At 48.0% G+C, this 25097-nt stretch overlaps 2 protein-coding genes across 2 annotated transcripts; one reads left to right on the forward strand and one right to left on the reverse strand.

Annotated features, from left to right (window-relative positions):
• Positions 1-3091: 3091 nt before the first annotated feature.
• Positions 3092-13858, forward strand: pip4k2b (phosphatidylinositol-5-phosphate 4-kinase, type II, beta). The gene is made up of 10 exons (XM_002940149.4): positions 3092-3930; positions 4775-4872; positions 6066-6162; positions 7156-7308; positions 7411-7557; positions 8016-8054; positions 8612-8725; positions 9656-9908; positions 11144-11247; positions 11435-13858. Exons 1-10 carry the CDS (start codon positions 3760-3762, stop codon positions 11513-11515), a joined length of 1257 nt encoding a protein of 418 aa, XP_002940195.1. The 5' UTR covers positions 3092-3759; the 3' UTR covers positions 11516-13858.
• A 126-nt stretch (positions 13859-13984) lies between these two features.
• Positions 13985-21167, reverse strand: psmb3 (proteasome subunit beta 3). The gene is made up of 6 exons (NM_001016503.2): positions 21149-21167; positions 18829-19013; positions 18469-18576; positions 15269-15446; positions 15044-15138; positions 13985-14130 (listed from the first exon to the last, which is right to left on the reverse strand). Exons 1-6 carry the CDS (start codon positions 21149-21151, stop codon positions 14082-14084), a joined length of 618 nt encoding a protein of 205 aa, NP_001016503.1. The 5' UTR covers positions 21152-21167; the 3' UTR covers positions 13985-14081.
• Positions 21168-25097: the final 3930 nt, after the last annotated feature.

A 25097-nucleotide genomic window follows, 5' to 3' on the forward strand; every position in this document is an offset into this window, starting at 1 on the left:
GCATAGAGCTGTATGGGGGTGCATAGAGCTGTATGTGCATTACTCATGGGTGGGTTGGAGCAGTGTTTTGTGACATTAGGTATGTAAGGCCTATGGAGGTTGATTAAGGAAGTGTGTATTGCCCCTATACAGATCAATGACCCCAGTGGTGTTTTGGTAGCCATGGGGGGAAGGGAGTTGGTACAGTGTGTAGGACCCCTAAGTATGTCTATAGCTTTTGGCAGGGTGGAAGTGTGTAGGGCCCCTAAATTGCCTGACTGGTAAGGTAAGTTGGTTTGTAGGGCCCATAAAGATGGCCACACACGTGGCAATTTTGGATTTTTCATGCGACCATCGGTTACATGAAAGATCATTCCCACCCTCAACAGACGTTCAGGGCTGAATCGTCAGATATGGAGGTAGAAACAATAGGATTTCTACCTCCTTCTGACGATTCAGCCCTTCAATGGCACCTGATCAAAATCTTTTAACCCGCCCGATCGGCGAGTCAACCGATATTTGCAGCCTTTTGCGATATCGGTCGCCTCGCCAAGTCGCCAGCTTAAGTATGTGTATAGCTTAGGGGTGGCGTGGGGACCCTTAGGCACAGCTGCCATCAGAGGGGCACAGGTGGGAGAGTCGTCTGAGGCCCAGGCGGCCGTGATAGTTTTTTGCCTAGGGCCCCCTTTAAACAATTACGGGTCTGTCATTGGTTGTCAGCGGGTAATCCAACTGGCTGTGCCCCGTGTGTACTGATGTCACACGTACGCACAGGGCACAACCTTATAAAAGGGAGTACCCAGCGAGGAGCTGGAGGACGAAGGGGGGAGCCGGAGGAAGCAGGAGGACGCTGGGGGAGCGTGAGGAAGCAGGGGGGAGCAGGAAGCAGTGGGGAGCGGGAGATAGTATGAAGACACTGGGGGAGCAAACCTTAACCTCTGGCTACCAATGTTTTAGGAGGCCCTGGCTACCAATATCTGTGTGTCCTTTGTACTGATGGGAGGGGCCATTGGGGGAGGGGGGGGCAGAATATTTTGATTTGAGGGGCCCTGTGATTTCCGATGGCAGCCCTGCCTACATAAAGTTTTACAACAATTTCATATTTGCCTCTTGCACTTTTTGTTTTGTGTCCCTCTTATACTGCAGGGCAGAATGTGGCACTTCATACACGTTTTGTTATTACCTTTTATCATTAATTGTTTGAGTTTATCTAGCTACATATTTAGGGGAAAGGTAAGAGATTGGGGTGATGGTGTTGGTACAGGGAGCCCACTAATTAGATGTTTGCCCAGGGCCCATCCAGGGCTTAAAACCGCCCTTGAGGTACTGTCACCATGTAAATAACGTTGGCTCCAGTTGGGAAACAGTGAGAGGCTTATTATAGCAGCTATGCTGGATACCCAGAAATCATATGGAGACCCCCAACCTTTTCAGAACCAGATCCAGGTGATGTTTGTCCGTGCCTGTAACACATCCCTTGCCCATTATGAGCAATATACATTTGTCAATAGACTTGAGAAGATGCAATGACAACATTTTCCATTCACTTTGAATGGTGGATTAGTAGAGGTCTTTCCTGCAATAAAATGCAGCTGAGTGGGTTTCATACATTGGACATACAGAGTAGCATATAAAGCAATCAATAACCGATACAAGAGGTGAAGAGGGTCCTGCCCAAAAGAGCTTACAATCTACAACAGGGGGTACTGCACTCAGGGGCCCCACAAACTATAACAGTGTGATGTGCATCCAGTGAAGGGAATGCAACATGTGGGCAGGGTTTGGGTAGAACATGGTCATGGTTTTGGAATAATTGGTATGACTAGGATGGATTAAGGGCATAGCATATTTTCTATCCTCTGGGGCCCTGTTCTACTTGTTGACAGAGCCCTCTACCCAGGGACCCAATGGGTTAATAATTGGTGCATTTGGGGAGGAGGGTCCTGCTACATTAGTAATACGGTTCCCTGATGGCATAATATTGCTGCTTAAAGGCCACCTATCACAATGATTTTGCTTTCCCCACCAGAGATGCAGGCAAATAGAGCCTCCAGTTGGGGGAAACAATAGCCCCCATCTGCGCAAGGCCGCCCACACTGGGAACCAGCTCCCAGTATGGGCGGCCATGTTATTTAATGTGCATGCACATCATGAGCGGGACACCCCACTCCCTCATTATGTGTCCGTAGGAGCAGAGTACACTGCCCGCCTGCATCACACACACCTATTTTTGGGGGAGCTTTTGGATTTTTTACCCCGATCTCCCATCGCGCAATAGCATTCGCCCAATTTTTTTGCAGTTTGCATCAAATTCTGCAGTAAGCAAGCAGTGACATCATTAGAAGCATTTGTGCCAGAATGCGCCATCACTTCTGGGTACTGGCAAGCGCCGCTGATTCCCCGGCTAGCCCAGCGTAAAGGTCGACATCTCTGCACTCTTGGGCATAATCAGCAAATTGCGGCACTCGCTTGTTATGCACATGTGTATGCAGGGCCGCCATCAGAAATCACAGGGCCCCTCACAACAACATTTTCAGCCGTGCCCCCCTTCATTCCACTGGCGTCTTCTTCGGCTCCTTTGGCGGCAGCGGCTTCGGGCTTCTCCGGCGAGGTCCTTCCTGGACAACGCCTCTGCACTTCTGAGTGATGAAAGAAGACAGGCCCTTTTATAAGGTTTCGCCCCGTAATGACATCACACGTACGCACAGGGTACAACCAATAGGATTACCCGCTGACCACCAATGACAGGGCCCGGAATTGATTAAAGGCGACCCAAGGCCCCCCTGTGCCAACCTTATGGCGGCCCTGTGTTTACACCGCAACATGGCTGCCCGCACCAAGAGCTCCCTAGCCTAATGCAGCTTTTTTTTTTTTTAGAAAAAAATCTATTTTTTCCCCTAACCAGAGTGCAAGCTTTTGCAGTAAAGGCACATCAACACCAGCACCATGATTGAATATGTTTTATTATTTGCCAGCCCTACAGAAATAGAATATTTGCTATGGCTCCAGGAGTAAAAATACATTTATTCCATTAGTAACCCTTGTCAGTCGTACCTATCATAAAATAAATCCCATGCCTGTCCTGTATTATTATTATATACATTATTATATCCATCTCTGAGCTTCCTCAGTGCCCCTATGAGACGGACATATTCCTGTCACACACACTAGCGCCCACATCATATTCCCTCTCTCTCTCTCCCTCTCTCTCTCAGCCTGTCAGTCTCCCCTGGAACATACCATTACGGTTCAGCTTGCGGGGGGGGAAGGGGGGTGCTTTCTTGTTGCTATTGCTTCTAAGAACGTGATTCTGGGCCCATTAACTAGTAGGAGGCCTTTGCCTAATTAAGTGTAGCCTAGTTCTGCCTCTCAAGCCCCCCGTCCTTCTACTTTGAAGCACCCCTATTTTCTTAGTGTGGTGAAGCGACCCGTACCGCCTCTCTGCTGGCTGCCATCTTGTCCGGATCTGGGGGCCGGGCCGCCTCCACCGGAACCACTGGACCGAGACTATTACTATAAACTGGTGGAACGTTAATACCTGAGCCAGGACTTTAGCCGTACAGAGGAAGGGACTTTTTTTGTGGGGGATAACCGGATACAGAGCGGCCTGGGACAGGCGGAGTGTGACTGAGCCGGCAGCGGAGAGGCCGGGGGACCGGGGGTATGAGCGGCTGGTAGAAGGGGCCGGTTCCCCGGGAGGGGGGCCGGTGCTGAGTCCCTTGGCGAGAGTGGAATCGCGATACCGAGGGGCCAGTGAGGGGGGAGTCTCTCCGGGACATCATGGCTTCCAACTGCAGCAGCGGAGGCGGCGGCGGCGGCGGGGTTATTGCCGCTATCGGTAGCGCTAGCAAGACTAAAACCAAGAAGAAGCATTTTGTGTGCCAGAAAGTGAAGCTGTTCCGGGCCAGCGAGCCGCTCCTGAGTGTACTCATGTGGGGGGTGAACCATACGGTGAGGGAACCCCCGGCTACAGACACTGAGGGGCAGGGAGTTATAGTTCCGCAGCTCAGTCCCTGACACATTCACATTGTATCGCTGCCTGTGTGTCACTGGGCCTATTCTTATATAGAAGAACTGCTAATGGAGCCATTGCTTCTGATCTGGCAGCCTTGGGGGGGGGGGCCTGATACACATGGAGCTACTTAGTTGCAGCGACTTGTCTCTGTGGCTGAATAGACATTGTCTCAGTATTGTCTGTGGCAGGGGATTTGCCTTTCCACTGAACACATTGACAGTTAGTATGTAGACAATGTTCTGAAACATTTTGCAACTGGTTTTGATTTCTTATTTTCTGTGGTTTTTCGTTCAGCAGCTCTCCAGTTTGGTATTTCGGCTGCTCTCTGGTTGCTAGGGTCATATTTACCCTAGCAACCAGGCAGTGGTTTGAGCAAGAGATGGGGATATGAATAGGTGTGGGCCTGAATAGAAAGAGAAGTAAGAAATAGTAACAATGATAGTGTAGCTTCGCAGAGCAATAGTTTTTGGCTTCCAGGGTGAGCGAGAGGCCGGTATATAAAGGTAAGGAATACAGAGTAACGGTAATATTATAATATTGGCTGCCGGGGTCAGTGACCCCCATTTGAAAGCTGCAAAGCTTAAAAAATAATAAAAGTTAGCTTAAAGACCAATTTTTCATTGGGGGTGTCTGCACCCCTTGCTCATTATAAAAAAGCTGACCTTGTCTGAAAACGGGAAAATATTTATCTGTGGATAAACCGTTAATGAGCAATAAGTGATTATATCCCCTCTGTAAACGTTCATTAAGTTTTCTTTTCTTTTGCTTTATTCATTTCAGATCAATGAGCTGAGTAATGTTCCCGTCCCTGTCATGCTGATGCCTGATGACTTTAAAGCCTACAGCAAAATTAAAGTGGACAATCACCTTTTCAACAAGTAAGTGGCCTGCAGCTACAGTTAATAGAGCAATGGTCCCTCGGTTGCTAAGCAACCTGCATCCTGAATGAGTTGCAGAAAAAGATGCTAGTAGTATAGTGAGTTGTGCAGACTGGTTCAGAGCCCCAAATAATCCGGGGCGCAAGGGATGCTAGGAAGAAAATGAATAGATAATAGGAAAAAAAATACCTTGAACTTACTGTGCTTGTGAAGCAGGCCCGGGCCGGCAACCTGTGGTTTCTGGCAAATGCCAGAGGGGCTGCTGTAAGTTGCCATAGGCAGTCACTATTTATTGGGCTGGGGGGCTGTTTGTGCCTCTGGGTACTGGGAATGCCAGGGGGGCTGTAAGGTGCCACAGACAGTCACTATTTATTGGGCTGGGGGCTGTTTGTGCCTCTGGGTACTGGGAATGCCAGGGGGGCTGTAAGGTGCCACAGACAGTCACTATTTATTGGGCTGGGGGCTGTTTGTGCCTCTGGGTACTGGGAATGCCAGGGGGGCTGTAAGGTGCCACAGACAGTCACTATTTATTGGGCTGCTGGGGGGCTGTTTGGGCCTCTGGGTACTTGAAATGCCAGGGCCTATTTTGTATCCCAGTCCAGAACTGATAATTCTCCACTGTGAAGGAGGGAAGGATAGATACAGGCCCAGGCTGGCAATCTGTGGGTTCTGGCAAATGCCAGAGGGGCTGTAAGATGCAATAGGCACTCACTATTTATTGGGCTGCTGGGGGGCTGTTTGTGCCTCTGGGTACTGGGAATGCCAGGGGGGCTGTAAGGTGCCACAGACAGTCACTATTTATTGGGCTGGGGGGCTGTTTGGGCCTCGGGGTACTGGGAATGCCAGGGGGGCTGTAAGGTGCCACAGACAGTCACTATTTATTGGGCTGCTGGGGGGCTGTTTGTGCCTCTGGGTACTGGGAATGCCAGGGGGGCTGTAAGGTGCCACAGACAGTCACTATTTATTGGGCTGGGGGGCTGTTTGGGCCTCTGTGTACTTGTAACACCAGGGCCTATTTTGATTCCCAGTCCAGACCTGTTGTGGAGGACCAGTAAGTGATGGCTAGCACATAATTAAGGGCATACTACTACATATTAGCAGCAGTGTCTCTTTAAGACTTGTCATAAACTTCTTCCTATGAATTCTAATGAAAGTTCTCCCAGTGAAGACTAACCACCCTTCCTTATCCGTAGGGAGAACCTGCCAAGCCGTTTCAAATTCAAGGAGTACTGTCCCATGGTCTTCCGAAACCTGCGAGAGAGGTTTGGAATCGATGATCAGGATTACCAGGTGTGCGGCCAATAAAAGCTCTGTGATAAGGCTGATGCCAGACGAGGCGTAGGGCGGATATTTTCGGCAAGCGGAAAAACGCTTGCCGAAAATTCTGCCCTACACCTCCTACTTGTGCCTGCACCCGAATGAATGGAATACGCTCGCAGGCACATGTAGCGGAAATGCGCATAAAAACGCAAGAGTTTAAAGGTCTCGCGTTTTTATGTGTATTTCTGCTACATGTGCCTGCGAGCGTATTCCATTCATTCGGGTGCAGGCACAAGTAGGAGGCGTAGGGCGGAATTTTAGCCAAGCGTTTTTCCACTTGCCGAAAATACCCGCCCTACGCCTCGTCTGGCATCAGCCTAAGACACAGTTATTCAGAAGAACTAAAGTAAAAAATCACGGGAAGGGGTGGCAGTCCCCCCCCAGTGATTCTGATCATTATCCTGCTATCCGAGGCAGTTGCGCCATTTTTTTAAAAATGCACCAGCCCGCCCTACTTTACAGTAGCGCATACAGTCTCTGTCTTGCAAAGTATCCCTTGCAGCTGTTAGAGCTGGGCAGCACAGAAATCGCCAGAGACATTTTTGTATAATGCAGGGGATCAGAACAAGTACCCAAGGGTGTCAGGGTACCCATTAGAATCACTGGTGTGTGGCTAACAAATCTGTACCCCACAATGGGGCTCATTTAAAAACGCTGGACACATTTGCACCTGGGCAGTTACCCATAGCAACCAATCTGTGGTTAGATTTTTCCAGCCAGCTGCAAGTTGAACACTGAAAGCCATCATCTAATTGGTTATCATGAGTTACTGCCCAGGTGCAAATTTGCCTAGTGTTTATCAGTGATTTTTACTTTACTTACCCTTTAAAGAATTATTGCTATTAAGAGAGTAGCTGTGCTTTTTCAAGCATCTTTGGTTTTCTTTTACTACAGTATCTTCTAACATCACTACTAGTAGCTGTTGTGTGATTCTTACCCAGTGTTTATCTGTCTGCCCTTTAGAACTCCTTGACCCGTAGTGCTCCAGTAAATAGCGAGAATCAAGGCCGATTTGGCTCGCGGTTTCTTACCACTTATGATCGGCGGTTTGTTATTAAAACAATATCTAGCGAGGATGTAGCAGAGATGCATAATATTCTAAAGAAATACCACCAGGTATGTGCTTGCCTCCCAGAGATGTTTGGGGGATAAGGGTCCTTTATTTCATCTTCTGTCCCCAGAATCTTAGCAGAAATAACCTTTGCCTTCTCTCCCCAGTTTATAGTGGAGTGTCATGGCAATACCCTGCTTCCTCAGTTCCTTGGGATGTACAGACTCACTGTGGATGGAGTGGAGACTTACATGGTTGTCACCAGAAATGTTTTCAGTCATCGACTTGGGGTCCATCGCAAGTATGATCTGAAGGTAAAATTATATTAATATTTTGGTAGCAATGAGAAAGGCAGTTTCGATAACCTGGTTATAGGGGAGAGAATCCCACCTATTTTCTTATCATTTAAGTGGCTACCCCATTCCCCTGTACCTGAGCTTTAACCACAAAGCAGTGTAGGATTGGCAGCTGCTATGTCATATCTGGTTCTGTGGCTCCCCGGCATTGATTATCAGGCAGGAACATGTGCACTATAAGCCAATAGGGACTTGCCTTCCAATGCACATGATGCTGGTTGGCAGTCACAGTCATGGAGCCTCAGCACCAAATATGACATGGCCAGAGTTACCTTATAGAACATTACAGAGAAACCTTTCCCTGTTACTCTGCATTTCAAGTTTTTGGGGGGCATTATATTACGCCGCAAATAACATTTTAGTGGAAAATGCTTTATATTCCCTAATTTTTCTGCCCCTTTTTCCCTCCTCTTCAGGGCTCCACGGTGTCTAGAGAAGCAAGTGACAAAGAAAAGGTGAGCTCCGATGCACATTGTTATTTGTAAGCCATTACACAGAGTAGAAACAAAAAATTGAGCAGACATACAAAAAATGTATAGCTCAGGTGTCGGTAAAACCAAAAAATAATTTTATTTACATAAACACATAAATGCTATAAAGCCTTGCACGTTTCGTACCTGTATGGGTACTTTATTATAGGCATTATACAGAGTATCTTGTTACTTACTGTGTGCACTTAAAAACATAAGGATACTGTTGCTACTTATCAGATGCAACATAAATACAGAATTAGTACCAGTGTTCTATAAAACGATAATGCCTTACAGTAGTAATTCCCTGTTCCACAGTAATGAAGGATTCCTGCTAGGCAATGTCACAGTGTCCCAGATAAAGGACCCAGCTTGCTAGATACGCCAAGAGATACACCCTCTGTACGTGTATATTCCATGTCAGAGTATTTCTCTTGTTATAAACAATGTCATATAAAGATGTCATGAGGGCCACATAGCCTGTAGTGAATACCTTTGCTTCACACTATCTCTAAGCTCTTTCTGTTACATCAAACTTACAGGCCAAGGACCTGCCTACGTTTAAAGATAATGATTTCTTAAACGAGGGGCAGAAGCTGCACGTTGGGGAGGAGAACAAGAAGATCTTTCTGGAGAAGTTGAAGCGAGATGTGGAGGTAAGAATTGCCCGCAGAATATAAACCCAGCTCACATAGAATATGTAGAACACACACAGCTCACCTTTAGAGCAACTCACTGCCCAATCCGTGGCTAATCTTTTTTTTTTTTTTTTTTTTTAAGACCTTAAACATTAGTATCTGTCTCGTGCATGTTTACATACCTAAAGTATTTTTCACCATATCTACTGGAGCACAAAGCCATGCATTTGTCACCCTTTTTATAAATATTTATGTTCAACCTTGCATCATTCTTTGGACAGGTTCTGTGAAACAGTTTAACTAGTAGTTCTGCCTCTTTCCAGCAAATGAGGGTCACTGACCCCAGCAGCCCCAAATAACTATTGCTTTGTGAGGCTACAGTTTATTTATATTTTTTAATAAATCATCTTTCTTATTAGTCTTTCTCCTCATTCAAACCACCGGCTGCATGCTAGAGTAAATTAGACCCCAGCAACCAGATACCTGCTAAACAAAAAGTGAAATAATTCAGAAATCTTAAGAAAAAAGACCAGTTGGAAATTGTCTCAAAATGTCACATCATACTAAATGTAATTTAAAAGTGAACTGCCTCTCTTTGATAATTGTGACCAATTAAAGGGACAGTCTCTCATGTGACCTATGCAGCAGCGCTATAACATCCCTTTCTGTCCAACAATAACTTCTTTACATCTTAATATTTGCAGTGAGTCGAAAACAGAGGTATTTACAAATTTGATTGACTTGCCTGTATCCATGTTTAAAAGGGAACAGGCCAGCTATCGGCATGGGGTTGTATTTGCTGTCACATGGTGCTCTCGCAGAACTCCTGTCTGATTCAGTGGCCCCTGTAGCTGACGGTCTCATTGGTGGCAGTAGCCAGAGCACAGTTAAACAGGAATAACAGTGACAGAGAGAACTCTTTCTAAAATGTAATTATTCTTCCCCTAGTTTTTGTCTGTGCTGAAGATAATGGATTATAGCCTGTTAGTGGGGCTGCATGATGTGGACCGTGCGGAGCAAGAAGAAATGGAGGTGGAGGAGAGGGCAGAAGAGGAGGAGTGTGAGGATAGCTCAGGGAACCCCATCTGCTCATATGGAACACCCCCAGACAGTCCTGGCAATCTCCTCAACTTTCCACGATTCTTTGGACCTGGAGAGTTTGACCCGTCCGTGGATGTGTATGCAATGAAGAGCCATGACAGTGAGTTGGATAAGGATGGAGAATTTTCTAAAAAGCATTGTGGGCTGCATGTGTGTAAATGGAATAAAGGCCGTATGAATGTGGGTGTGTGTGTACATATTCATTTATTAGCATGAGTGCTTGCTGCTGCCCCTTTCCTTCCCTATCATACGTGGCATTGTAGGTGGTTATTGGACCTGGGCAGACTTACCTTTTTTGCCTGCCCCCCCATATGGGTGAAACACATGATGTACGTATTTGTGGCCTGCCCATGATTCCTACAGAATGTTCTTGTTTAATCCCATCCCCACATTTACCTATGGTATATATGATATTGGGGAACTGGTCACTTTTAAGCATAGGTCATAAATGAGTTTTTCTCCCAGACCAACTGGCACCCTGATTTGATTGGCGTTTCAGTTTAATACCTAAACCTTCCCTTAAACTGATTGGTAATTATTTAATGCAAAAAGAGTCTGGAGTGATTGTCGCCCAGCACTACACAAGTCATCTTACATTACACTTTAATAAACATTAGAAGAGTGGTTTTTAGATGTTCTGCGCAGCAAAAAAAAAATGTTAGTGCTCCAGGTCCGATTGCAGAAGCAAAGAAGAGTCTCGTGCATTTGTGTTGCCACTGGGCCTGGAGAGCTGGGGACCATTTCTAATGCTTTAAGAATATATCCAGATGTGTCTGCCCTACTGCTCCCAGTAGGCTTAGCCATTGCTAGGATGTTGGATATGTACTAGATACAGGCTTTATTGATTTCCCAGAATGGCGACCCCCCCCTCAGTTCATAATTAATTAATCTCCTTGTTCTTTAATACCCAGTTGTTAAGCTTGAATGTGAATGTGAGCCAGTCTATAAGATCTTGCTGAAATTCGGAGCTACTTTCCATTGGCTAATGATCTCCCATGCGTCTAAGCCATGAAGCATGTTGGTCAGTGTGACTGCCATTAGGTTAAACTGTAAGTTCACCCATAGCCAATTTGCCCTGAGTTTACTTCAACACCTTTAGGGTTTTATACCAAAACCTTTACTTTCAAAGAAGTATTCCTCCATCTCCTGAGAGCCCCCATCCGCAGTCCCTGTCCCAGTGTGTGTGCTCATTACATTCAGCCATGGTAACCCAACTCCAGCCAAGTTTTGCCCAGCTTTCTGCTGTGGTGGCCACTGTAGAAGTTCATTAGCCGGGGAGGGGAAAGCTCTGTGTGTTGTTACTGGACACTATATGTATATGTGTATCCTTTCCAGGTGCTCCCAAGAAGGAAGTGTACTTCATGGCGATCATAGATATTCTTACGCCCTACGATGCCAAGAAGAAAGCTGCACACGCCGCCAAAACTGTAAAGCACGGGGTAAGCTTGAGCTGGCACTACGGCTTTATTGGTACCACCTGGGGCCTTCCAGCTGTACCTTACAGATCTCCAGTCCCCTAAGCCCCAAGTCAGACCTACCTTTTATAGCCAAGTACCTTTCATTTTTTTTTTTCCCCTGAATTATCACTGTTCCTTCCGTTCAATATGATTCTATTTGCCATTGCAGGCTGGGGCAGAAATCTCCACAGTGAATCCGGAGCAGTATTCCAAACGCTTCATCGAGTTTATGTCCAACATCCTCATGTAGCGCCGTCCTCTGCACTTGTCCCTCTCCTCCTCCTCCTCACACATCTTTTTGCCCAGAGAGATTACCGTGACGCCTTCAGCTGGTGTACGAGAGTCTGCATGAGTGTGAATGAGCTGCATGCCCTGTCCTGTTCCTACCGACGCCCCCGTATCCAGGGATGGATCTCGTGACTACCCCGTCTGCGTTTTTTAGATGATTTTAATATTAAAACTAAAAAGGTCACTCTGATGGTTACATCAGCTTACAAGTTAGACTGCAGTCGTAGAGAGGTCAGTATGTATAATGCCCATATTAGTATTCTGTGTTAAAGCTGTAGGTCTGTTGCTAAACTATAAGTCTCTGCGTCCTGCAACTGCCAAGCCCCTTGGAGGATTTTAAGAGTTTTAGTTCAGCAACTTATCAAGCAAAGGTTTTCAGACAGTTTGGTTTTAAGCCCTTACATTTTGTGGTTTGGCAGTTGTTTGGCCCCCTCTTACTTCAGGTATTCACCACCAAATATCACCCTAACCCCCTCCAATATTGAATTTTCCCCCCCTAGGTGGGGGGGGGGATTTCTTTGAGAGAGGGTAACCTCCTTTTTTAAACCTTTCTCCCTTACTTACAGTTGCTTTTTTGCTCATAAACCATTGACTTCTAGTCAAGCTCCCTATTTCTAGTTTCTTAATAAATAAATAAATCTATTCCCTAGAGCTAAAGCTACCCAAGGCTCTCCATAGAAACCATCAGAATGTCATCCGGCAGCGGGGGAGAGCCAGAAGTCTAGCGATTATATTTATAGACCGAACATATACATAGCATAGAAACAGTACAGTCATTTTCTGGTATTAAATGTTTTATATTTTCACTCATTTTATTGATGACAAAGGACACAATGCTCACCCAAATATCCCACCTTTTAAACTGGAATTGCCATTTCCATGCCCTTGAACTTAATGCAGTAAATATAGTACATTCAGGATGCTTTTGAGGGAGGTTGCTATGCCCAAACATTGGTAGGTTCCTGGCCATTGGGTAGGTCTATAGAGTTCTCAGCAGGCTGTATAGTAAATAGTCAAAAGCCTGTGCTTTGTGCTATGATAAAGTCAGCACCAGGCTCCTCCACCTTACTGCATGGGCAGTTCTAAATTTCCCCTTTGTTGCCTGGTTGCCAGGGTCACTGATCCTAGAAACCATAAAGGAACAAACGCCTCCTTAGCTTTTTTTTTTTAAAAAGATTTTACATTTCTGTTCTTTCTCTCTTCCATTCCAATAACTACCCCCTATTGGGCTGATAATATCCTTACCCAAGGGACTAATGTTCTCTCCCACAATCCTTTGTCTTTACCCAAACTGTCTGTTCATAAAGAGAACCCCAAATATTCCCTATGCATCTCCTGCTTGCCCAGGGCACAACTAACCAATGAATAGGTTTGAGGATAGGGTAAGCAATTTAACACCGTGTGTGCTGGTTCCCAGGTAGTATAGGCTAAAGAAGGAATGGGCAGCCTCCCTATAAAGCATCTGTTGTTTCATTTAGGAGCAGCTTATACAGCCAGGTACATAAATATTTGGTCTTCGCTTCAATTGCATCATCTTTAATCCATTATGGTTGGGCCCGGAGTCAGTGACCACATATTGACAGACCTATTTTTTTTTTTCAGTTCCACTTAAGGGTATCTGTAAACACTGCCAACAATATATTCCTCCTACAAATGTTTATTTAGTAGTTGCCCCCACCACTATGGCATAATGCCCCAGCCCGGGGCAGCGTTTGGCAGCGAGTGTGTTACACCCTTTCCTCCCCCTAGTGGACGGCTGCAGAATAGCTAATCGGATAGAGCAAGCGGCTGTTCCTTCCCCAAGTCTTTAACGTAAAGTGTTCTGTACTCTGTTTACATAAAAGTTAGCATTCTGTTACAAATGCTCATTGTTTAGACAGTATTGTTTTATTAACATGACGCTAAATTGTTTTTTTTTTTTTTATTTGTAAGAAAAAAAGGGATTTTTATGCATTTTTGTTTTGGTTCAAAATCTCTTAGGTCATCTTTTACTTTGGAACATGTATGTATTTAAGAAATATTAATCATTGTATATCTGGTTGTCTGTTTTTATTTTTTTAAATTGTTGGACTGAATGTGAGCATTAACCATTGGTCCTTCCCACCTTTGCCCTTACATCACGGGGGAGGGGAAAATGCACCCGCAATAAACATGGGGGATCAGGCGGGATAATCTTCCTGACTTCCAGCTGCACAGTGGGATTGGTACCTTGCACCGGCAGTGAACGGGTTAATGTTTCCAACCTTGCCATTCCTCCTACCCCTCCCATCAAAATGTACAATTTAATAAAGTGAGTGATATTGTTCTTCCTCTCTCGGCGGCTTTGTTCTACCATAGGGCAAGGGACACAGCTCTTTCTGGGTTTTCATGGGGGGGGGGGGGGGGGGGGGGGAGGTTTCTGCTTTTTTAAATGGAAGACAAACACCAGGCATTTGGAGAAGATATTTAGTTGTTTTTTTTAATTAAAAAAAAGAAAAAAAAAAAGCAAACAACATTAATCAGAGGCAGAATCCGGGGCAAGCAGAGAGTTAATCCATACGTGCCTTCAGTGTCCGCGTGGTTATTTTATCTTTTTCTCTGTAAAAAATGACATGTAATTTAGTTCCATGTGTCTAATAATCAGTAAATATCTAGACTTATTCACCTTTAAAAGAGAAGGAAAGTCAAAACAACATGGGGGGGGGAGATGGGGTTACTATACTGATACTATTCTAGTCCTCATTTTTTAAGAGTTTGAATTATTTGCCCCTTTTCTTTTGCCTCTTTCCAGCTTGCAAATGGGACTCACTGACCTACTATGATATTGTTACATTTTATTACTTATCTTTCTTTTAAGGCCTCTCCTATTCATCTCTCAGTCTCTTATTCAAACAACCGCCTGGTTGCTAGGTTAATTGGACCCAAGCAACCATCAAGCTAGCTGCTGAAGTTCCAAACTGGAGAGCTGGCAAACAACAACAAAAAAACTATAAAAAGTGCTTTGCACAGACTGTCACTGTCTCTATCTGAAAAGTTAAAGGTGAACTACACCTTTTAAACAGCAGCTATCTGGCGGGGTCCACTTTAACGTAGCAACCAGATAGTAGTTTGAAAGGGAGACAGGAATATAAATAGCGATGGGCCTGAATAGAAAGATAAGTAATAAAAAGTAACAATAATAATAAAACTGTAGCCCCTGTCTGGATCAGTGACCCCCATTTGAAACCTGAAAAGAATCAGGATGATGAAGGCAAATAATACAAAATCTATAAAAAACGAAGACCAATTGAAAAGTTGCTAATAGGCCATTCTATAACACCCTAAAAGTGTTAAACCCCATTAATAAGTTTATTTAGGTATAAATACTAATGTAAATAACAATAAATACAAACAATTCAGCAGACAAAGCTATTTTCTTTACCACGCTGAACCATAGTTGGCACATAACCAGTGGAACAGCTGGCATTTAGCAATGTAGAAGCAGAATACCTGCCATACGAGCGCTACTTACATCACATGTACGACGACTCCCATCCCAGACACTGCATCTCTGTCCACAGCATTGAGCATGGCTTGTGAGATTGTCTCAAATAAGTCCTCAGGCTCCTTTTAGGGACAAGAAATGAATCTCTATGAAAAGCAAAATCCCACTCGCTGGGCCACACAGCAGTGTTGCTTTATACGGGAAATGTAGATTGTGTAAGGCTAAAGCAATATTATCCCAGCGAATACTCACCATGTCTGGTTCCCACAGGGACTCGCACATTCCGTACATCTGCTCAGAGCAGGTTCCGCTCACCACAAAGTCTTCCGTCTCCATGGGGCATCCAATCAGATCCAGGGAACAAATGAAGGGCTTGAAGGTTTTGGGGTCCAAGCCAGCAATGACAGGTTCTATGTAGTAAGGGCCAAACCTGGAGAATAAGCAGCGGCGAGAATGGTATGGTTTAGTATGCCTGTTGCTCCAGCGGCCTGTTGGCTTTAGTTTAGTTTCCAGATTAAAGGGGAAGTTCACCTTTAAACTGACTTTTAGCTAATTGGGGAATGCCCTTTTCTAAGCAACATTTCAGTTGCTCATTATTTTCCATAGCTTTGGAATCTGTAGCCTTCTTTTGCCTTTATCAGCTTTTAATCGGGGGTCACTGACCCCAGCAGCTAAAAACAATTGCTCTGTGAAGCTACAATGTTACTGTTATTATTACAGGTATGGGACCCGTTATCCAGAATGCTCAGGACCTGGGGTTTTACGGATAAGGGGTCTTAACATATTTGGATCTCCTACCTAAAGTCTGCTAATAAAATTTTATACAGTAGTTAAGCCCAACAGGACTGTTTAGGCTCCAATAAGGATTAATTATATCTTAGTTGGGATCAAGTACAGGTACTGTTTTATTATTACAGAGAAAAGGGAATCATTTAACCATGAAATAAACCCAATAGGGCTGTTCTGCCCCAATAAGGGGTAATTATATCTTAGTTGGGATCAAGTACAGGTACTGTTTTATTATTACAGAGAAAAGGGAATCATTTAACCATGAAATAAACCCAATAGGGCTGTTCTGCCCCCAATAAGGGGTAATTATATCTTAGTTGGGATCAAGTACAGGTACGGTTTTATTATTACAGAGAAAAGGGAATCATTTAACCATGAAATAAACCCAATAGGGCTGTTCTGCCCCAATAAGGGGTAATTATATCTTAGTTGGGATCAAGTACAGGTACTGTTTTATTATTACAGAGAAAAGGGAATCATTTAACCATTAAATAAACCCAATAGGGCTGTTCTGCCCCAATAAGGGGTAATTATATCTTAGTTGGGATCAAGTACAGGTACTGTTTTATTATTACAGAGAAAAGGGAATCATTTAACCATTAAATAAACCCAATAGGGCTGTTCTGCCCCAATAAGGGGTAATTATATCTTAGTTGGGATCAAGTACAGGTACTGTTTTATTATTACAGAGAAAAGGGAATCATTTAACCATTAAATAAACCTAATAAGACTGTTCTGCATCCAATAAGGGGTAATTATATCTTAGTTGTGATCAAGTACAGGTACTGTTTTATTATTAGAGAAAAATGAAATCTTGAAATCTGAATTTTTAAAAATGTGAATTATTTGATTACAATGGAGTCTATGGGAGACAGCCTTTCCATAATTCAGAACTTTATGGATAATGGATTTCTGGATAAGGGGTCCGATACCTGTACCTCTCTTTCTATTCAGTCCCAACCACTGCCTGGCTGCTAAGGTAAACTACCCCTTGTATTAAGTCCTTTAATGGGGCATTATAATGACCAGGTGTGAATTACGGGCACTTATTTCACTTATCTATATAGAGTAATACAGCAAGGGGAGGAAAAAAATCTCATTCCCTATTAACACCTTGTTGAGTGACACTGAACTACAATTGCTTAATTTGTGCCTTTAGTAACAGTATTGGGCAATGCGACTGGTCACGGCTTCCCCCCACAGGAGAAACGCAGGTAGAACCAGCACCTGTAGGTTTCTACTGATGATAAAGTCCATATTAAAAATAGCATCCCAAACTCAATACAAAGTCTTGACTAAAATATCCATATTAAAAGCATACAGACCCCACAGAGTGCCACCTTACGCAGGTTACATGTCAGTGTGTAATTGGACAAACCAGTGGCCTAACGGCACAGACCAACAAACCATACAGCAAGCGGTGCGGCACATGCACTTATAGGCCAGCCAATGATATTGAGTATATTTGCTATGCAGCAGACTTTCCATTCAGGGTAAGCACCTCTGGTCTAACTTTAATATTGCATAAAATAAAAATTACCAATGTGTTAACTGATCTTTACTCATGAAAACAGTTAATAACGCTGTCTGCAAAATAATATTATAGCAATGTCTGCTCCCATGCATTCAGTGTATAAAAGAAATTGTTGGTTTTAGGGTAATTATGGGTACTTACATGCACAGCATAAAATGCAATCAAACAGGGAGGCTGCTGAGTGGATGAAAGCCTACTAGCCAAACTAGGCAATGGTGGGCAACTAATGGCTCTCTAGCTTCCAGTATCCCACCCACAGATTAAAGCCTACTAGCCAAACCAGGCAATGGTGGGCAGCTAATGGCTCTCCAGCTCCCAGCATCCCACCCATGGATGAAAGCCTACTAGCCAAACTAGGCAATGGTGGGAAGCTAATGGCTCTCCAGCTCCCAGCATCCCACCCATGGATGAAAGCCTACTAGCCAAACTAGGCAATGGTGGGCAGCTAATGGCTCTCCAGCTCCCAGCATCCCACCCATGGATGAAAGCCTACTAGCCAAACTAGGCAATGGTGGGAAGCTAATGGCTCTCCAGCTCCCAGCATCCCACCCATGGATGAAAGCCTACTAGCCACACTAGGCAGTGGTGGGCAGCTGACGACTCTCTAGCTCCCAGTATCCCACCCTCAGATTAAAGCCTACTAGCCAAACCAGGCAATGGTGGGCAGCTAATGGCTCTCTAGCTCCCAGTATCCCACCCACAGATTAAAGCCTACTAGCCAAACCAGGCAATGGTGGGCAGCTAATTGCTCTCTAGCGCCCAGTATCCCACCCACAGATTAAAGCCTACTAGCCAAACCAGGCAATGGTGAGCAGCTAATGACTCTCTAGCTCCCAGAATCCCACTCGTGGATGACAACTGATAGGGCGCTGAGAGTTGCAGTTAAAGAAACATCAGGTGGTCTCAGATCAGATTTCAGTTTCTAAATAACAGTGAGATCCTGATTGTTTACTTGCTGGATTCCCCCAGAACCAATGGAAGGACAAACTGATAATGCTTTATTACTTGACTGTATGTTGGAGCACAAGGCAGGTAAGAAGCCAAAGGGAGCCTCGGGTTTAGAGGAGAGAGGTAATAAAATACAGACAGCAACTGAAGCCGGAAATTCCAACTCCTGCACCTGCCTTACCTTCTCTCATATAACAGATTAGCCACCATGCTCATGAACGTCTTGGGCTTAATCTGACGTCCTTCCTTCAGCTCATAGAGGTTGAGTCGGAACTTCAAGCGCTGGGACCTGGTGGATAAGTTAAAGAACGTGAGAAAACAACAGCTATGGAAGTCGCAACAGCTATGGAAGTCGCAACAGCTATGGAAGTCGCAACAGCTATGGAAGTCGCAACAGCTATGGAAGTCGCAACAGCTATGGAAGTCGCAACAGCTATGGAAGTCGCAACAGCTATGGAAGCCGGGTCCCGCACAGTGCCGGGCTGCTACACCCATTGAGCTGTAACAATCACTGCTCCCCAAACATCTGCACCCCACTTACACAGTCTGCACATCTGTAGCCAGGCCAGCCAATCCGATGTACAGCCGGTCCCCCATAGGGAAGATCTTCTGAAAGTCTGTGGTTACCATCTGTGCCTGTACCCCGAAGCGCCGGTCTGCAGCGATGGCCACGCAATCCTTCCCTCTCATGGCCATGATGGCCCCACCGTTATAGGACATAATAGACTGATCAGGAGAAATAAAACAAGAGAAGGTATAATATCTGCAGAGAACACTATTTTAGTCACAGACACCCAATAGCATTTTAACTTCTTTATCCACTGTTGCCTTTTTACCTAAAGCCTCTACCAGCCATTAAAACCTTTCAGCATCTCAAATTATTTCAGTTCAGAACCCTAATTGGTCCCTGGCATTTCAATTACCCAGAGGCACAAACAGCCACCCCAGCCCAATAAATAGTGACTGTCTGTGGCACCTTACAGCCCCCCTGGCATTCCCAGTACCCAGAGGCACAAACAGCCCCCCCAGCCCAATAAATAGTGACTGTCTGTGGCACCTTACAGCCCCCCTGGCATTCCCAGTACCCAGAGGCACAAACAGCCCCCCCCAGCCCAATAAATAGTGACTGTCTGTGGCACCTTACAGCCCCCCTGGCATTCCCAGTACCCAGAGGCACAAACAGCCCCCCCAGCCCAATAAATAGTGACTGCCTATGGCATCTTACAGCCCCCCTGGCATTCCCAGTACCCAGAGGCACAAACAGCCCCCCCAGCCCAATAAATAGTGACTGTCTATGGCACCTTACAGCCCCCCTGGCATTCCCAGTACCCAGAGGCACAAACAGCCCCCCCAGCCCAATAAATAGTGACTGTCTGTGGCACCTTACAGCAGCCCCCCGGGCATTCCCAGTACCCAGAGGCACAAACAGCCCCCCCAGCCCAATAAATAGTGACTGTCTGTGGCACCTTACAGCCCCCCTGGCATTCCCAGTACCCAGAGGCACAAACAGCCCCCCCAGCCCAATAAATAGTGACTGTCTGTGGCACCTTACAGCCCCCCTGGCATTCCCAGTACCCAGAGGCACAAACAGCCCCCCCAGCCCAATAAATAGTGACTGTCTGTGGCACCTTACAGCCCCCCTGGCATTCCCAGTACCCAGAGGCACAAACAGCCCCCCCAGCCCAATAAATAGTGACTGCCTATGGCATCTTACAGCCCCCCCTGGCATTCCCAGTACCCAGAGGCACAAACAGCCCCCCCAGCCCAATAAATAGTGACTGTCTATGGCACCTTACAGCCCCCCTGGCATTCCCAGTACCCAGAGGCACAAACAGCCCCCCCAGCCCAATAAATAGTGACTGTCTGTGGCACCTTACAGCAGCCCCCCTGGCATTCCCAGTACCCAGAGGCACAAACAGCCCCCCCAGCCCAATAAATAGTGACTGTCTGTGGCACCTTACAGCCCCCCTGGCATTCCCAGTACCCAGAGGCACAAACAGCCCCCCCAGCCCAATAAATAGTGACTGTCTGTGGCACCTTACAGCCCCCCTGGCATTCCCAGTACCCAGGGGCACAAACAGCCCCCCCAGCCCAATAAATAGTGACTGCCTATGGCATCTTACAGCCCCCCTGGCATTCCCAGTACCCAGAGGCACAAACAGCCCCCCCAGCCCAATAAATAGTGACTGTCTGTGGCACCTTACAGCCCCCCTGGCATTCCCAGTACCCAGGGGCACAAACAGCCCCCCCAGCCCCAATAAATAGTGACTGCCTATGGCATCTTACAGCCCCCCTGGCATTCCCAGTACCCAGAGGCACAAACAGCCCCCCCCCCAGCCCAATAAATAGTGACTGTCTGTGGCACCTTACAGCCCCCCTGGCATTCCCAGTACCCAGAGGCACAAACAGCCCCCCCAGCCCAATAAATAGTGACTGTCTGTGGCACCTTACAGCCCCCCTGGCATTCCCAGTACCCAGGGGCACAAACAGCCCCCCCAGCCCAATAAATAGTGACTGCCTATGGCATCTTACAGCCCCCCTGGCATTCCCAGTACCCAGAGGCACAAACAGCCCCCCCCAGCCCAATAAATAGTGAGTGTCTGTGGCACCTTACAGCCCCCCTGGCATTCCCAGTACCCAGAAGCCCAATAAATAGTGACTGTCTGTGGCACCTTACAGCCCCCCTGGCATTCCCAGTACCACAGACTGCCAGCCCGGGCCTATAACAGATAACAATATATTGAATTCTCCGGCAGCTGATTAATGACGCCAGGAGGTAGCCGCATGGTCCCACACCCCAGCACCCCGGCTGTAGATCGCCCCCCAATATCGCTAAGTGCTGTCGCCCCCCCCAGTCTCACCATGTTAGCGATAGTTCTGTGCCTCCGCCGGATACAAAACCGAAAGCTCCAGCAGCCGGTTCCAGTAACGCTGAGAGCCCGATACGCCCCTATACGACACTGATTGGTGCAACTCGACAGGAACTGCTTGCTGATTGGTTATTGGCTTCTGTCCCTGGGCAGAGATTGGCCAGCTGTTCCAGAGGGACCAAGGAGATGGAAATGCGCAGTCATGGGGAGACGCAAAGCATGGCGGGATACTGGGTGACCATAGAGAAGCGGGTTGCATGATGGGATGTTGGAGGATAAGTTGAGCTGATGTTAAAAACGCACTTTTGAGAAATCAGTTCTTTGGGTTGGAACTAGTATATTTATTGACAACTGATTTTATCCAGACCTGTTGTTATTGGTTATGCCTTTATCCATGTAAATCTCTAACACCAGCCTAAATGCGCGTCCCACCCTGCCCACTTACATTGCCCCTGTATCCCCACCCTGCCCACTTACATTGCCCCTGTATCCCCACCCTGCCCACTTACATTGCCCCTGTATCCCCACCCTGCCCACTTACATTGCCCCTGGTATCCCCACCCTGCCCACTTACATTGCCCCTGGTATCCCCACCCTGCCCACTTACATTGCCCCTGGTATCCCCACCCTGCCCACTTACTATGCCCCTGGTATCCCCACCCTGCCCACTTACATTGCCCCTGGTATCCCCACCCTCCCCACTTACATTGCCCTGGTATCCCCACCCTGCCCACTTACATTGCCCTGGTATCCCCACCCTGCCCACTTACATTGCCCCTGGTATCCCCACCCTGCCCACTAACATTGCCCCTGGTATCCCCACCCTGCCCACTTACATTGCCCCTGGTATCCCCACCCTGCCCACTTACATTGCCCTGGTATCCCCACCCTCCCCACTTACATTGCCCTGGTATCCCCACCCTGCCCACTTACATTGCCCCTGGTATCCCCACCCTGCCCACTTACTATGCCCCTGGTATCCCCACCCTGCCCACTTACATTGCCCCTGTATCCCCACCCTGCCCACTTACATTGCCCCTGGTATCCCCACCCTGCCCACTTACATTGCCCCTGGTATCCCCACCCTCCCCACTTACATTGCCCTGGTATCCCCACCCTGCCCACTTACATTGCCCCTGGTATCCCCACCCTGCCCACTTACATTGCCCCTGGTATCCCCACCCTGCCCACTTACATTGCCCCTGGTATCCCCACCCTGCCCACTTACATTGCCCCTGGTATCCCCACCCTGCCCACTTACATTGCCCCTGGTATCCCCACCCTGCCCACTTACATTGCCCCTGGTATCCCCACCCTGCCCACTTACTATGCCCCTGGTATCCCCACCCTGCCACTTACTATGCCCCGGTATCCCCACCCTGCCCACTTACATTGCCCTGGTATCCCCACCCTGCCCACTTACATTGCCCCTGGTATCCCCACCCTGCCCACTTACATTGCCCCTGGTATCCCCACCCTGCCCACTTACATTGCCCCTGGTATCCCCACCCTGCCCACTTACATTGCCCCTGGTATCCCCACCCTGCCCACTTTCATTGCCCCTGGTATCCCCACCCTCCCCACTTACATTGCCCTGGTATCCCCACCCTGCCCACTTACATTGCCCTGGTATCCCCACCCTGCCCACTTACATTGCCCCTGGTATCCCCACCCTGCCCACTTACATTGCCCCTGGTATCCCCACCCTGCCCACTTACATTGCCCCTGTATCCCCACCCTGCCCACTTACATTGCCCCTGGTATCCCCACCCTGCCCACTAACATTGCCCTGGTATCCCCACCCTGCCCACTTACATTGCCCCTGTATCCCCACCCTGCCCACTTACATTGCCCCTGGTATCCCCACCCTGCCCACTAACATTGCCCTGGTATCCCCACCCTGCCCACTTACATTGCCCTGGTATCCCACCCTGCCCACTTACATTGCCCATGTATCCCCACCCTGCCCACTTACATTGCCCTGGTATCCCCACCCTGCCCACTTACATTGCCCATGTATCCCCACCCTGCCCACTTACTATGCCCCTGGTATCCCCACCCTGCCCACTTACATTGCCCCTGTATCCCCACCCTGCCCACTTACATTGCCCTGGTATCCCCACCCTGCCCACTTACATTGCCCTGGTATCCCCACCCTGCCCACTTACATTGCCCTGGTATCCCCACCCTGCCCACTTACATTGCCCCTCGTATCCCCACCCTGCCCACTTACTATGCCCCTGGTATCCCCACCCTGCCCACTTACATTGCCCTGGTATCCCCACCCTGCCCACTTACTATGCCCCTGGTATCCCCACCCTGCCCGCTTACTATGCCCCTGGTATCCCCACCCTGCCCACTTACTATGCCCCTGGTATCCCCACCCTGCCCACTTACTATGCCCCTGGTATCCCCACCCTGCCCACTTACTATGCCCCTGGTATCCCCACCCTGCCCACTTACATTGCCCCTGGTATCCCCACCCTGCCCACTTACATTGCCCCTGTATCCCCACCCTGCCCACTTACATTGCCCCTGTATCCCCACCCTGCCCACTTACATTGCCCTGGTATCCCCACCCTGCCCACTAACATTGCCCTGGTATCCCCACCCTGCCCACTTACATTGCCCATGTATCCCCACCCTGCCCACTTACTATGCCCCTGGTATCCCCACCCTGCCCACTTACATTGCCCCTGTATCCCCACCCTGCCCACTTACATTGCCCCTGGTATCCCCACCCTGCCCACTTACTATGCCCCCGGTATCCCCACCCTGCCGACTTACATTGCCCTGGTATCCCCACCCTGCCCACTTACATTGCCCCTGGTATCCCCACCCTCCCCCACTTACATTGCCCCTGGTATCCCCACCCTGCCCACTTACATTGCCCCTGGTATCCCCACCCTGCCCACTTACTATGCCCCTGGTATCCCCACCCTGCCCACTTACATTGCCCCTGTATCCCCACCCTGCCCACTTACATTGCCCCTGGTATCCCCACCCTGCCCACTTACATTGCCCCTGGTATCCCCACCCTACCCACTTACATTGCCCCTGGTATCCCCACCCTGCCCACTTATATTGCCCCTGGTATCCCCACCCTGCCCACTTACATTGCCCCTGTATCCCCACCCTGCCCACTTACATTGCCCCTGTATCCCCACCCTGCCCACTAACATTGCCCTGGTATCCCCACCCTGCCCACTTACATTGCCCCTGTATCCCCACCCTGCCCACTTACATTGCCCCTGGTATCCCCACCCTGCCCACTAACATTGCCCTGGTATCCCCACCCTGCCCACTAACATTGCCCTGGTATCCCCACCCTGCCCACTTACATTGCCCATGTATCCCCACCCTGCCCACTTACTATGCCCCTGGTATCCCCACCCTGCCCACTTACATTGCCCCTGTATCCCCACCCTGCCCACTTACATTGCCCCTGGTATCCCCACCCTGCCCACTTACTATGCCCCCGGTATCCCCACCCTGCCGACTTACATTGCCCTGGTATCCCCACCCTGCCCACTTACATTGCCCCTGGTATCCCCACCCTCCCCACTTACATTGCCCCTGGTATCCCCACCCTGCCCACTTACATTGCCCCTGGTATCCCCACCCTGCCCACTTACTATGCCCCTGGTATCCCCACCCTGCCCACTTACATTGCCCCTGTATCCCCACCCTGCCCACTTACATTGCCCCTGGTATCCCCACCCTGCCCACTTACATTGCCCCTGGTATCCCCACCCTACCCACTTACATTGCCCCTGGTATCCCCACCCTGCCCACTTATATTGCCCCTGGTATCCCCACCCTGCCCACTTACATTGCCCCTGTATCCCCACCCTGCCCACTTACATTGCCCCTGTATCCCACCCTGCCCACTAACATTGCCCTGGTATCCCCACCCTGCCCACTTACATTGCCCCTGTAT

This window comes from Xenopus tropicalis, chromosome 10 (genome assembly GCF_000004195.4).
Source record: "Xenopus tropicalis strain Nigerian chromosome 10, UCB_Xtro_10.0, whole genome shotgun sequence".
NCBI lineage: Eukaryota > Metazoa > Chordata > Amphibia > Anura > Pipidae > Xenopus > Xenopus tropicalis.